Source organism: Motacilla alba, chromosome 3, assembly GCF_015832195.1.
Source record: "Motacilla alba alba isolate MOTALB_02 chromosome 3, Motacilla_alba_V1.0_pri, whole genome shotgun sequence".
Classification (NCBI taxonomy): Eukaryota; Metazoa; Chordata; class Aves; order Passeriformes; family Motacillidae; genus Motacilla; species Motacilla alba.
The window spans coordinates 53,416,447-53,432,172 of record NC_052018.1 but is presented as its reverse complement, the minus strand read 5'-3'; the positions used below and the strand labels follow the sequence as shown (position 1 = coordinate 53,432,172).

Genomic DNA, 15,726 nt, shown 5'->3' with positions numbered 1-15,726 from the left:
AGCCTCTTTGGGCAGAAAGGAAATGGGAAAGAGTGTACTGAATTTGTGATGGTAGAGTACTGTCCATGGGCTCCTGATTGCCCATCCTAGCTGCCCTGGAAACTACCTATGAATAATAGTGATATATAGAAAAAGTGTTCTGGGAAATAAACTTAGCTAAAATAACCAGAAAAACTTTTGAAAATACTCTTATTCTGAACTTTGCTATGTGGCCTGATCAAGTTTTATCATTTAAACTGGTCCTGCAGCTGTGACAAATAGGTTCTTATTAAGAAAATTACAGCCTAAGTGATGAAGAGTAGAATTAAAACTAAAAGAGGGGAGATCACCTCCTTAAGCTGGAGTAGCCACTGTATTCATCTCTTTTGAGAGAGAAAGAGCTAGGAAGCTGAAGTGATATGAAAACAATTTGTATGCAATTGTACATGTAGGTATGAGTACATATATATATATATATATGTATACATATGTATGCAAATACTGTGAGATGTATATATATATATATATATATATATATATATATATATATATACAAAAAATGCTATGATAAAATGATGGTAGGCCAGCTGTGTGCAGGTTTCTGAGTTCCTACAGTCTGCATCCTACTGCTCATGGATGGTAAAACTTATACCAGTACATTTTTGTAGCCAGAGAATTTCAGTTTGTGATTCCATATTCTGTCTAAACCCTACAGTTTTCCTGAGAAGAAACACAGTGGTGAGTAAACACCACTGCAGACCATTCTGCAGCAATTCCTCACATGTGAAAGAAAAAAAATCTATTAGCTGTTGATTAGCCTTGGGAGGGGGTGGTGTGTGCTCCAGAGACCTGAGAATATTAGCATTAAAAAGTGACAGCCCTCGTACTGCTCCAGTGGTTTTTTGGTCTGCAGCAGCACTACCTCTTCCTGTCCTCTGCTCCTGGTGGCTTCTCAGCTAGTCTCATACATGTCCTACCAACACAGCAGCTGCAGCACCAACAGCCATGCACGAGTCTCTTGTTTATACAACAAGCAAGACTGATATGTTCTGCTTGGCTCCTTGCCCTGAGAGCCATCATATCCCAAAAAAATACTTGCAAGTACCTAGGAAAACTGATGTCCTGTAGCAGGCTTCTGTGGCTTCCTCTTCTTCCTTGCTTCAGAGGAAGATTGAGATGCTCAAGACACTCGGTGCCTGATAGATTTGCAGGATCTAGGGCTACAAAAGGTCTTCTCAGACCAGGCCCTCATTCCCTTTCTCTCCCTCCTTCCCTGAGCTCTCTGTCTGTGTCAGATCTTTCCTGAATATTTTCCTTCCTTCTGTACCTGGCAGCTGGGGTGAACACATTGTTCTGTGATTGCATTATGATTTATGTTACATTTTCTGTTGAAAGACTAGTGCTTCAAAGAGAGTCTGGAGTAACTCCTGTTATATTGCTAAACAGGAGAATGGGCCACTTTGAGCACTTCAAGTTTCCATTAGGACAACCATTCTTGAGTCCTTCCTCAGGCAGATCCCTCTGCCCCTGCACCAACCTTTTTGATCATGCAGTACACCGGCAATCACAGAGCAGGTAATGGCAGGTCTATCGGCAGGGAATATGGGTTTATTGCTCTGGCTGCTGGGACCAAATCTGAACGTTTGTGCACTGATTGTAATAGCTCCCAAATGGCTACATAGCCAGCCCAGTCAGCTAAGTGCTTTTGTGGAATGGGATTTCGTAGGAATCTGTAACCATTCTCAGCACAACCTGCTGGGAGTAAGGGAGAAGATCAATTGTTAAAGCATTACATGTGATTGTTTGAAGCTGATCAATCACTAGGGATATTTAATTTTACTGCATAAGAATTTTAAATAGGAAGAATTTTTATATATGCAAATGTTAATGTATATTTCCCTCCTCAGAACCACCCCCCCAAAAAGGGCAAGGTTTCTTAACATAGCATAGGCAGGTACATAGAATTGCTAATGGAGTAAATAATGGTCTATTACATCCATTAGAGCTGTCACCTCAAAGCTGTCACAGCCAACCAAAGAAGGCTACAGCAAGATACTTGATAATAAGGCAACACGGTGTAATTGATTCACCGCTCTTCTCTGGTGCTCTGTGTGCTGTGGGGATGAAACTCTCCATTTACTCTATTGGAAGCAGCATTTTCCACACACTGCACTTAGGTCTAATGATTTTGTAAATATAGGACTTGCAAAGTAGCCTTACAGTTCCTGACAGAATTTCAGTACCTCTGGAAGCATAAGGAAAGCTGAATGCTTTGTGAGGATGGATGTTTTCCGTGTGGTGAGGTATTTTTATTAGAAGCTGCAAAGTCTAGCTCCAGGGAAAGAGTGGGAATTTACTTGCCTTTGGCAAGGTAACACCTCTGAAAGAATCCATTCTGCTTCTTTATCCATGTTACACCAAATACAAACTAGGTCTCTCCTTTCAGACCCAAGCCTGCCTGCTACTGTTCCCAGTGGACAGCAAGTAGAAAACATATGCTGTGTGCACTCATTCTATCATTAGTCTCTCTACTGGCCTATAAAAAAATTATGTTTCTGCTGATACTTCTGGAATATGATGTATTTAACTGTAGTTCCCCAAACTGCAAATGGACATAGCTTTAAAGACCCTGCTTCCACATGGAATACTTTCAGCTAGAAAAGCTCTGGGCAATTGAACTTTTGCTGTTGGTAGTGAGTACTATATTTTAGACACCTTTCTCAGGAAGTTCTGTTGCTGTTTCCTCTCTGTTCTGGGCATGAAGAAGAGGAAAGCATTTTCTTTGAATTATATCAGTGATTTTCATGCTACACCTGGACTTTAGGGTTGGTTGAAGCCTTACCAGTTTGCCTCTAGGCAGAATAGTCAAGGTTGGGGGTGCTTGTTCACACTCCCATGTTTTTATTCTGCTTCAGCTCCAGCTATGTGGGGCTGCACAGTCAGAGACCCAACCTGCAGCCATCACCGACCATTGTCTGACACTTTGCAGAGTCAGAAATGTGGGATGTTAGTAAGAACCCCGAGTTCTTCCAAAATGCTTTTCATCATCATATTCGAAAGTCCATACAGAAGCAGAGAAATTATTATCATCCCTGGTTTGAAAACAGAAACACAGATGAAAGGAGATGGTAGTTCTGCAAATGCCAGGGATGCCTCTCAGGGCAGCTGCTTTGGCCCCTGCAGTTGTAATGTCCTTGCTACAGAAACTGGACTGTGCTGTTGAATCTCTGAAGGGAATAGGAAGGATGATTATAAAATGAGAGCAAGTCTGCCAGATACAAATAACTTGGTAATCAGTGTTGATTAGAAAGGAACTACAGTGCAGACTGAAGTACATGATAATTTAATAGCTCATTAAATATGTTATTAAAAAATTAAATTGCTGAAACTCCATTGGGAACTGATTTGATTGATCAAATATCTTTCTTTGAACATTTTAGTAAATATTGATACTTAGTGAGGTAAGTACTGTCTGACCATTGATTTTCACAGATAGCATGCAAGTAGGCTTTCATTTTTATGTTGCAAAAATTATGTCTGTTTTAATACTAATATAATTATTTTTTGGGTAAGTGAATTTAATATTTTGCAGGCTTAATTTAACCAGTGGCAAAACAGTAAAAAGTGTCAACTTTAATTGTGAAAAATGAAGAACCTCTCAAGGCACCTCTTCTGTTGGTGCTTGTTGTCATTAGCCTATCCACAGTCTTCTCATTCTTGCCCCACCTAAACACATACAGCATTATGGTATTCCCCCATTTCTTCAGGGGTTGGAACTTGCCAGAGCATGGGGAGAGTTTGTAGCTCTGCTCTGCAGTTCAGTTATTTGAAAACAGCATGTGTGTTGTGTAAATTGAAGTTCCAGGACATACCCTCTTTTACAACAGGCCTGGGAAGCGCATCGGGAAACTGTGCTCCTTCTCTGAGGTGAAGGGAACTCTGAGCCAGCAGCCTCCACCTCTGCAGCCTGGGTGTGCAGGGAGGCAGCGTGCTGTAGCTGTGGTGCTCCAGTCTCTGGGATTCAGGAAAGGGCTAGATCTGTGCAGGGAGAAAATATTGGGAAGAGGCAACTGTAGGGTCACAAGTACATCCTTGGTTAAAGTCCTTCCAGACTTAAGGGATCCAAAGATTCTTAGAATTGATGGGTTGGGAATCCTCCTCTGGGCAAATGTTTCGTGCTCTCTGACAGCTGCATGAGAGGCAATGCCAAACAAAATGCTTTGTGTGAATAATTCCACTTCAAAACTCATTTTGGTCAACTCTAAACAGCATGACTCATGGTTCCTCTTGCTGGCTGTGTATCCACATTTGCTCGCTGTCTCTGCAGTTTTGGTTTCACTCTCTCTGCCTCTGTGACTGGAAAACGGCATTTTTCCAGCATGCATTTCTGCAAGCATTTCAGGGAAGTGATGGGCTCTGCTGACTATCAACAGAGTTCAAAAGGTCTTGTTAACCCTGTTATTGTAGCTAGGCAAACTGAATGCAAAAGGAATCCTTATCTATCCAAACTCAGCTGCCCTGAGTCCTAATTTAGACAAGCAGTCTCTCTCAACACTAACAGTTCAAATATGATCAGGGTAGAATTATTTTACTGTTTCTAAGCCAACCTAGAGGGAACAAATCCTTCTCCCTTGTCATGTATGATAAGCCAACGAGTTGATGAAGGCTAGGCTATGCAGTCTATAATACGTATGAATAAAACAAGCAAACTGCCTCTTCAGGATTAATAAAACTACTTTTTCTTATAAAAAGCAACAAATAATTTAAACAGAGGCTGAGCATAAGACAGTTTTGATGAAGATAATTAGGGCTGTGTTTCTTAGAGGTGAACTATCATTATCATTCTCCGCATTTACTGGGTGGATTCTCAGTGGAGTGTATGCCAAGGGAGAACTGCTTGTGAAATTGGTGAAACTTGTGGTACAGTGCTTTCACTTACTTATTTGTGTCTTTTTTTTTAAGATAGAAAAGTATTTTTAAAGATAGATGAACATATCAAAAAGTGGAAGGGTGGTTTCCTTTGAATACAGTTGTTTCTGTTCCTCTTGATTGAGCAAGTAGGAGCAAGAGCCTTAAGTAGAGCCAGAGCAACAAACAGTTTGGATTCTTTTTTGTGGTCACTAGTTGGAGCATATTGGTAAATTTTCTCTATTAATACAAACCACCGAAACTCTCCTGCCCTTGTACAAGCTGCTTCAAATGCCTGCTTTATTCTGAACAAGAAAGAAAGTGTTCTTCAGTGGATGTGAGAACAAACCCTGACTTTTTTGGGTCAAGTATTGCTCATTTTATTCATACTGCTGCCCTCAATGGAATGACTCATCCAGACACAGTGAGAAAAATCTGACCCTGGGTAGCAGGCACTCAGGGTGAAGCTGATTTGAGAATCTCCTTTGAGGGGATTTTCTTTCTGTAACATTCAGTTTTGGGCCTCACCGTGGATGGCACAGGAAGTAGGAAGCATACCCAAATTGCCTGATTTGTCTCAATGCAGGGGTCAACTCCTTGTCTTGTCTTGCTGAAGCTCCCTCAATGTGCTTGTGTCCTGTAGCAGAGAGCTCCCCAGCTGTCATTGCACTTGGCCTCCAGAGACGTGAGGAGGAGGAGGAGGTCTGCAGCAGGAGGGGCATTGTTTCTCTTCCCATGAACCTCTAAAAAGCCTATAAAAGTACCAAAATAATTTTCACAAACTCAGGCTCTAGAAAGCAGGAGGGACAACTATGTTAAATTGCATAGCAGGGAAGATCCTGGGGTAAACATCCCACGATACACAAGCCCATGACCACACATCCACACACCGTTTCTGAGCTACAGGGCTTTTGTTACAAAACTTACTCTTCAAGTACCTGGTGACTTGCTCATGAAGGAACATGGCATTTGTCCATGTCCACTGTTTGGTTAGCTCCCTTGGACACACAGAAGTGGCACAAGGGACATCATGCTCTGATCTCAGTAGGGGAAAATGCTTAAACATGTTTCCAGTTCTGGACTGCACCTGTGAAGTGCTCAACACTCCGATCTGATCCTGCAACTCAGTTTGAGCAGCCTTCCTAAACCTCATCCAACAAAATGTCATTTTCTGTTGAACATATATGTGAATAAACATATTAAATTCAAAGTAACTAATGCTGTAAAGAAACTGAATAAATCTAAATAAATCATTAACAGCTATAACAGTGACTAATGCTGTTCAAAATCAGGTTTGGGCATTGTCTTCACTGCTGTGGCAATTCTGACTCATTTGAGTAAACCCAAATAAAAGGTCAAAGGTGTTTGATTGGGAGCTGTGGTTTTACTTGCTCTTTCCATTATAGTGGGTGCTGCATGCATAAAGCTCTGCTGCCACATGCAGTGTGTGAGCCCCTAGATAGATGAGAATCAGGAGAATGCATTTATAAAATAAAAGGCCATAAACTTATCAGGAAAGTAATAAATCAGAAACCTCAGAAGTAATTTTTTTAAAGTCCATTATGATTGAAATGGCTTAAAGTACTTGACATTTAAAGTTTGACTTTATATGGCAAAAGATAAATCTTAGCGGCTTTTGTTTTTTGATGGTTTCGTGCTGGCAAAAATCGGACCCTTCACAAGTAGGTATGATATAGGTAAGATGCATCTTTGCATAGAGTCTTTTGGAAGATTTTTGTCCCAAAATGGTCAAACTTAAAGATTTTTGTTGCTTAGGACATGTTAAAGAGAAAAGAGATTTTTGAAAGCCCAATAAATTGCTCTGTCACTTGACAAAGGATCTTCCACTCAAATTCACACTGCCTTCATGACCACTGCTGTCCTTGGGCATCTGGAGCACTGTGTGGGCACTGGGGAGCTGGGCTCACCTGCTCTCAGTGGGGGCACCTTCTGGGGTTAGGAAGGGAGGGGTGGAAAAATGCCATTCAGGTGTTTTATCCTATTTGCAGCCACTCTCACAGCCTGGGGTTAGAGAGAGAAGCTGGGGCATGCTTCCTTCTTTGCCTGTCATTGTGCATGATTTCCAGCCTCTTCCCTACAAGACATGGGACTATCTGAGTTTAGTGGGGGAAATTCAGCAGACTGCTGAGCATCTTTTGTGCTCAGGAGGTATTTGACTGGGGAAAAAAAAGCAACCTAATGTCTCCCCATCCGAAATTGTTTGCTTTTTCTTCTGCTTAATCAGAGTATAAAATGATTTAAATGATTAAGCAAAACTCTCCTCCTTAAAACTTTAAAATAGATCTCTTTTCTTGCCAAAGAGCATAAACTCTGAACAATTGGCTTGCCCTCAAATAATGCCCATAAAGAATGATACCTTTTTTTATTGACACTAATTATAGATCCATTATGCCCTTCATATTACTTTGAGAGCCTGCAGCAGCCTTAATAAAACTGTGATTTCAGCTGAGCTGTGTTGTAGGGGAGAATGGGCTATTGTAATTCTGGCTCAATGGCTGCACCAGGGCATGGAGCCTTTATGTGAAAGCAGAACCATTTCACCAGCCTCTGAAACAGAGTCACCTCTGAGAGTGAAGACAGCACTCATATGGGCAACTGATGACAACTTAATAGTGGAGAAAAGAGCTCTGGGAAAAGGACATTGGGACAAAGTTCTACTCTTTCAGGAGATGTAGGGGGATCTTTCATCTCCCCACTATGCAGCCAGGTTCCTGGTTCTTTGGATCTCCTTTCAAAGACTGTTCAGCCTGCCAGCTGCAATGAAGTCAGTGAGTGTTACTGAGACATGAAAGAGAAAATATTTTCCTTCAAAGATTCAAACTCATGGGACAAGGCAGTCAATGCCTAGTTTGGCCTCCAAAGTGATTTGGTTTTGTTAGGAAAAAAGCTTAGTCTTTGTTTTAAAAAAAAGAAAAAAAAAAAGAAAATAAAGAAAAAAAAAGAAAAAAGGGGCATACTTGAAGCGCTTAGCAGCACCCTGTACCAGACAGGCTGTGAGACTGGGAGTCAGCCAGCCTGGCCTTGAGCTTCACCGCTGCTGAATAATCCTCTGTGCCACCTTAGTCGAGTCTCTTGTCTCGTTTGCATCGCTCTCCCTGGCCCTTCATGCTAAACTGCCCGGAGGCATTTGGCGGAAAGCAGTTCCACCCCAGTGATGTATTAGTGCTGTTTACTCCCGGCCCTGATTGTGAGCCGTTTCTATCAGCATCAGTGAGGCGTTCACTCTGAGAGCAGTCACCAATGGAGCTCCAAGCTGCTGGGAAGAAAAAGTGACATATTACTGAGATATTTTATTGTTTCACCTTGTATTATAAAATATTTATCTCAGTGGTACTGTCAGATGCCCTGACATTAAGAATGATATCTTCCATCTCAGGCATTCACTATATTTATATTTTATATTGTTGTTTTTAATACAAAAGTGCTCTTCTTGTACCTATAATGAGAAATAAATCAAATAAAGGGCTTATGTTAGGGAGGATGATGGTGTGGCTGCTTAACATTTTAGGAAAGATGGAGGGAAAAGATACTGAACCAATTGTGATGCTTGCTTTGATCTGATCACGGTTGTTGATAACACAGATTGGCGAACTAGAGATGAGCTTATGAAAGGATATAAATGTGTTTTTTATTGAACAAAGTAACATTTCAGAAAAGGTTCTTTCAAAGGCAACAAGCTCTTTAATTACAGCCTTCAGGGGCATTGTTTGATCACTGTAAATAAGCTGCTTTATTCTGGGTTCTGCTCAAATGTTGGTTTGGGGGGTTTTTTGCATTATATTGCACACATCTTTCTCAAATCAAAAGATTCTGTTCTCAAGGTTATTTGATTTGCATTTTCAAAGAGTTACATTTTCTTTATGACTTGAGTGGGAAAAACAAACTTATTGTTGCGCAACAACAAATAAATGTTAAAAAAGTGCATTTTAATTAATTTTTTATTCTTCAATATATTGTGTGAGGGGGTCCGCATTACACAGCTGAAGTAAAATCTCTCAGGGTCACATTGTCACAAAGTGGGAATTTTCAAAATGTTTTAAGATTAATTATCATGGCTTCTAAAGGAAAAAGTACTTTTATTATCCTTTTCAAAAGCAATGCAGTTTCCCTGGCTCCCTTTTACCAGCACAAATATTTGCTGCAAGGGCCTAGGTAACATTTTTCTTGTCTGAATGTAATCTTCATTGTATTATTCCAGGCAAACTGCCAAGCAAGGGCTAAAATCAGGGCCAAAGCAATCTAGTTGCAGACAAATATGTAATTAAAATCAATACTGTATGTGCAATTGTACCCCCCAAAAATGTGGCTGGCAGATTTTAATTTTTAATTTTTTTCTGAATCCTATTATTGATAAAAATGAGACTTCTGCAATCATGGTCTCAGTCAGTTAGCAATCATCCACCCAACCTCTCATCCTCATAATCTTCCAACCTCTTGGCCTATTTCAAATAAATCTGGCAATACACGTTTTAGTATTGATAAGCTGTTGGAAGTTGGTCTCTGATGTCTTGGATGGAAAATGTGGTGGCATACCTCTATTCCATGGTTATATGATCTGTCTACCCAACCCCTCTTCTGCAAAAGAAAAGTACTATCCTATGGTCTTTACTGGTGGTATTGCAAAGCATTTTGTTTGCCCAGGGATTACGTACCCATATTAATTTCTTTGATGGTAGGACAATGACCCCCCACCTTGATTTTAATTTTCTTGGGGGATTTTGTGGAATCACATTGTTGCAGATAGAGACTGAAATAGTCATTAAATATTCTTCAATAACAGTTTTTTGAGAGTTTTAGCACCTTAACTTCTCCTTTAAGTGGATGAAGGAAAGGCTGTGGATGTTGCCTACTCAAACCTCAGGAAAACCTTTAGCACAGTCTCCCACAGCATTCTCTTGGGAAAGCTGGCAGCCCACAGCTTGGACAAGTGTACTCATCACTGGATATAAAACTGGCTGGATGGCCAAGCCCAGAGAGTGGTGGTGAAAGAATGACAGGAAAGACATTGAGGTTCTGGAGCATGCCTAGAGAAGTAAAACAGAGCTAATGATGGGGATTGAACATAAATCTTATGAGGAGCAGCTGAGGGAGCTGGGGAATTTAAGCCTGGAGAAAACAAGGCTGAGGAGATCTTATCGCTCTCTAAAACTAACTAAAAGGAGGCTGTGGTGAGGTGAGGGTTGTTCTCTTCCCCCAGACAACCAGTGACATAGCAAGGGAAAACGGCCTCAAGTTATGCCAGGGGGGGCTAATCTCGAATATTGGGAAAAAATATTCACTGAAAGAGTTTACTGGAGAGAAGCACTGGAACAGGCTGCCCAGGGAAATGGTGGAGTCACTATAGCTGGAGTATTTCAAAAAGTGAGTAGACATGGCATTTCATGATCTGTATTAGCAACAGCCAGCCTCCTGATGGGAGGCTGAGACACAGAGACAGCTGAGTTAGTCTGTGTTGAATTGCTAAGGGACTGAACAGAGCAAACAACTATGCACTATTTTTACTGTTAGAAAACCAGGTTGTTCTTTTTTGTCAAAGAGCAGCAGCTCTCTTGGTCTTCTGCTCAATACCAGAAATGTTGAAAGCATGCTTAAACAGCATGTTTCTTCACCTGGCACTGGTTGATATTTGTGTGGCATTATAATTCAAAATAACTCTGAGTTAGTCATCATCCTGGTGTGCAGCAGGAGGCCTGCTGTGTTTGAAATCTAAGCACAGCAAAGACCTTAAGCCTCTATAGGGTCCTCAGCAAGGCAAACCAGGGGATGTTGTCCCATCCAACCTGTGAAAAGCATCTTCCAGATGATTTTTACTTTATTTTTTCAATCAAAATTCCTTCTCCAGAGGGTTAAAAACCTACATCTTCTTCATGGAAGCTGAGGATTTTCTGGTGTCCATCTCAACTGTTGAGAGCATTGCACAAGCAACCAGTAAGTTTGTCTGGGCATATATTCACAAAAGAGCACACTTACCCAGTTGCTCAGCATTACTCTCCATCATTCTCCTGTTGGTTTGTGGTGCTCTATTGAGGCTTTGGCTAGGTTTAGGCTAAAATAAGAATAAATTATGCTCAGGCTAGGCTCCCAGTGACTTCTCTTGAGGTCTAAGAGATAGTCAAGCACTTGTCATTTGCAGGTGCTGCAGCAGAGTTAATAAATAGATCACAGACTCAGTAAGAGATGCTTATTAGCCCAGGCTATATTCAGGACTGGAATTGTTCTTGAATGAACACCAGTAAGATCTGCCAGCTAATTGTTTGGGTTCTTTTGGTGTGACACCTGGGTGGAAAAAAGAAAAAAGGTAAGCTGTTGTTTTGTTGGGTTTTTTTTTATGTTTCTCCCCACTATCCCCACCGACTACAAGGAGAGCTGTAAAGAGTGTTGCTCTTCAAGGAAGGGAGTTCTGCCAGCAATAATGATATTTCAGTACTGGCCTTCTCAATTGTTGATTGCAACTATGTAGCCAGAGGTCAGGTTTTAAATACTTTTCATTGCCTGATACCATTCTGCTTACCTAGGTTAAAAAAAAAGAAAAAGTAAAAAGACAAGACTTTAAACTGAACAAGATATAACTAAGGGCTTAGAGCAATTGTGGGAAGGAAGATCTGTCTTAGAGGAAGTAAAGCAAAGGGCAATATTAACCCTGAGAACCCTCTGGGGAAGGGAAAAATGGAAATGAGAAAGAATTTTAAATCACTGAACAATATTGGTAGGAGAGCAAATAAATACACTCACTAACCCATTGGGAGTGGAAATGAGAACAATGCTTCTCACCACAAGGGAAATGAAATTTTGAGATGAGATTTTAGAAAGGGCATGTCCACATTGCTTCAGGACAGATCTTGATTCGTTCTTGGGAGGAAGTGCATAGAAGAATGGAAGCTAGTATTAAAGTCAACATTTTTGATGTTCTGTGTTATATGCAATTCTATCTACAAATGGAACACTATGTGTTCACTGCATTGCCTTTATATATAGTTAATTGATCCCGTGCCCCAAAGCTTCTGATAATCTCCTGCAGAGACAAGGAGGAATTTTCCTTCTTCTTCATAACTTGACTTTTGAGTTTTTTGGCTTTATTCTTCTCCCTGTGCAACTGCTTCTGAAACAGTAAAGGTTGACCACAACTGGAATGGAAAAGGGAGGACTAGTTTTGGCGGGACAAGATACAGTTCAAGGTTTTGCTGAGGAAGTGCTGAAATACTTGGCTGGATTGCTTTGTTCCTTTTCTCAAAGTTCTGAACACGACAGACAGAAAAGGAATTTTTTTGCTGCCAGGTCTGAATCAATATGCTCATTTCAACATGGGACAGGGATTGCCATTGTTAATTTGCCAGTTTTCCAATTTCTAGTGCTTTCTTCAGGTCTTCTGTTACCACAGGAAACTCAAATGCTGGTTGCACTTGGATGTCTCCTGTCGTCCCCCAGGTACCTTCAGGGGTCGGTGGGTTTTTGTCTCCTGCTGTAATCTAATGTTTCCTATGGGATATGCTATGCCCTGCGCTGCGCAGAGGCACCCGTAGTGCCTGAGCTCCACTGCCTGCTGGTTTCGGGAGACAGCTCCTGACAACTCAGGTAATCCTATGCTCTACCTCAACCTATTCTGGTCTAACAATTTGGAAATGTAGATTCTTCAGACCTTGTTCTCCTTGCATGCATTAAAGAACCATGTACGCATACAGCTGAATGGTCATTGAAGTCACGAGACAGTTTTTCTCATGACCCTGAGGAGGTAAGAGAAAATTGGGGTAATTATCACAAGATAAGTATTATTTCATATAATTTAAGTATTATTTTTGTTTTTACTCAAATGGGTGAAGACACAGGATAAAGTGAGAAAAAGCTAAATAATGCTTTTCCTTCCTTCTGCATTTCTTTTCAGACTCCGTCTATGAGATGTTTGGAAGTGAATTTTCCCTCTCAACAGAAGATGTCATTAAAGTTATTGGCTTCAAAATTAATAAACTCATAGCAAGTATCTGTGGGAATAATGAAGTCAGCCAGTTTTCAGCCAAAGTGGAATTACCACTAAATTTTCCTGGTATAGTATTTCATTAATACATGTTTTTGAGAAATTATGGCCCTGGGTAATCACCTTTGTTCATTTTATTGATTTGCTGTCTTGATTGATATTTGAGGTTGCAACTCAGCTGTCAAGAATACAGTTTTATCAGATGATACAAGACACAGTCAACTAGTTTTTAAATTTCAACTCTTGAAGTCCTTTCTCAAACCTGCATAGAAGTTATTAGAATTATAAAGTTTTGTGGTAATGCTTTCTACACTTGGAGTCCCTTGGTGTAAGAATTACAACAAAAATGTTCTTTTCATTTACTTATGACTTTGCCAAACCTTGTCTAAGCTGAAATCTTCCTTGTTGTGTTCTTAAACCATGATGTATTTACCATTACTACATCTGTATTTTATTATTCTGGGTAGAAAATATTATCAATACTTTGTTTTCAATACTGCTTTTGTTTTAATGATTTATTCTATGATGGCCAGAGTGGCTGCTCCATGCTTGGAAACAGGATTGGAGGGTAATGGATGTGGTTTTCTGCTTAAAAAGTCTCTTTAACTGTTCTATAGAGAAATCCAAATATATTCATATTTTGGAGGATGGACTTGAAATTTGGCACGTGGTACTGACTTGTTACTTGGACCATATCTTCCCCTCTCCATGTTGCCTTGTTAAGGAGAGCTGGCCAATTACTGAACCCAGTACTAGTTCATCATGTGTCATATTTAATAATTTCTGAATTTTGCTCTCATCTCAGTTCCTCTACTGTTAGGGCCCAGCAGCATTTAACAGGGAAGTGAATAAAGCACAGAGGGAGAAGTGTCTATCCCATGTGAGTATCCCAAGTGTGGGAAGTGGAGGAGACAAACTGTATTAGGAAAATAGTACAAAAAATTTTGATTTCAGAACAGGACAGAAGGATGAAGATTTTCCATGCAAAGACCAGGGACTGGAGGCAGGTGCAGGTGGTTTCAGCAGCTCAGGAAGACCCCACCCACCCACAAGTTTGCAAGTAGGGCATTTCCTATGCTGGGAGTCTCGCAGGCAGCAGAGGTAGTGGGAGCCCCTTGGTGAGAGGAGATGAGCAAGCTGGAGAGCTGCATGAGGAGGGCAGTGGGAGTGGGAGGGAGTCTGGAGGAGAAGTTGTGGGACACATGCATAAAGGAACCACTGGTACAGAGCACACACAGAACACAACAGACTTCAAGAGTCTGAGATCATGCCCAGGATTCACTTTGGCCATCAGTCTAGCTAATGGACTGAATGAGGCTACAGTTTTGTACAAAAAACCCCACCCTAAATATTTAATTAGCACTGTATTGTACTGAAAGCACATGAGAAATTAAATTGATGCTGCATGGGGAGCATAATATGAGTGTTTTCTAGTGTTTGAGTGCTTGACTTAATAACCTCATTGATGTTCATCTAAAGTCTTGCTGAGTATGCCAGAGTGTGCACGTGCATGTATAGGGTTTCGGTTACGCCAGTATCCAAGCTGGGACGTGCTTTTTCTGCAGAGGGAGACAAGACACACGTATTGAAACAAATAAAATGTAAAAGTCCATGGGAATTGAATTTTTCATCTGAATTCTCAAAAAAAAATCTTCTGCTATGCCTTTATTTGCCATCTCTAAAATACAGATTTCTCTCTGAAATAGTTGTGTATATATAACTTGGGGCCCCCCCCCCCCCCCCCCCAAATAGATCCTCAATTTACCTTCACGTTTTTCTTATCCTGTGGATCAGAATGGTTTCTATGACCACTCATTAAAAGACTTTTTTGGAACGCCATTTTCAAGCACTAGCAGGGCCCAGATCAAAGACCTTTTCATTATCTGTGGCTATCTAGAGATATTAAAATACGACTCTCCTGTGGACTCTCTGGATACTTGGTATTTTTTCTTGTAATCCAAGTTTCTCTGATATTATTAAAATTTCTTATATCTCTAAATTGCATACACCGATAGAAATGTATTCTAAACTTGATTGGCAGGTGAGGTTGAACATTTGAATCCTAAAGTATCCAACACAACAGAGTGATAAAAGTAATCCTGAATTTATTAATGTTGAAGGTCCCGATTGTTAGAACAGAAAGACTTGTGATTTCAAATGCTTGAACCTGGTGAATCGGGATTTATTTGCATTCAAGTGATCAGTTTTACAACATGGCATTTGGATGCTGTTGCCCTGCTGAGCACATTTTCAAATTCGATCTAAGCACTACAATTTCCATGCATAGTTATGAACTCTCCCAACCAGTGTTCTAGAAAACTGGGTTATTTCACTTGAAAAATAAATTCAGAGTTCATTTTGCTGAAATTTATCATTATTATCCTCCACATGATGGGTATTACTGAACAGCAGCACTGAAGAGGGGCATAATGACACTTCTTATTTGCCCAACAGGGAGCACCTCTTTCCTGTTTTTCTCTGTATATGTACTCTTATGTATTCAAGAGCTATTTGGTAAGACATAAATTTGTCATTTCTCTAGTTTAGTTCTTAGCTGATGAATGATTCTGCTCTGCAGAGTCAAGATTTCCCAGTCTCTTGCTCTTTCCTGACCTTTTTCCTTTTCACTTTATTACATACACGCGCTCAGATCTAACTGAAACATTGTACACGAAACATGGCTTGCCCCCATCTCCTGAACGAAGCAAAGAACTGAATTGCAGATTATCTTTTTCACGCTGCCTTTGACTTCATTCAATAAAAATATCCACAGGTCTCCAGGAGGCTGACCCTGTATTTACATTGTATGTACCGCGCTCTCTTGCCAGCATTAATGCAGAGAGATCTTT

The 15,726-nt window shown here is 40.5% G+C and overlaps 1 protein-coding gene across 5 annotated transcripts in view; it reads left to right on the top strand.

The window, feature by feature from the left end:
• THEMIS (thymocyte selection associated) overlaps positions 1-15,726 on the top strand; it is an 83,200-nt gene that overhangs the window by 1,160 nt on the left and 66,314 nt on the right. For 4 of the 5 annotated variants that reach the window (XR_005256363.1, XR_005256364.1, XM_038132316.1 and 1 more), the window contains exon 2: positions 12,788-12,946. The exons of the other annotated variant lie outside the window; for it this stretch is intronic. Coding sequence is in view for 2 of the 4 variants with exons in the window: in XM_038132316.1 (XP_037988244.1) it covers positions 12,788-12,946 (159 nt within the window). In the remaining 2 variants the exon portion in view is untranslated. The remainder of the gene's footprint in view (positions 1-12,787; positions 12,947-15,726) is intronic. 5 annotated transcript variants of the gene reach the window in all.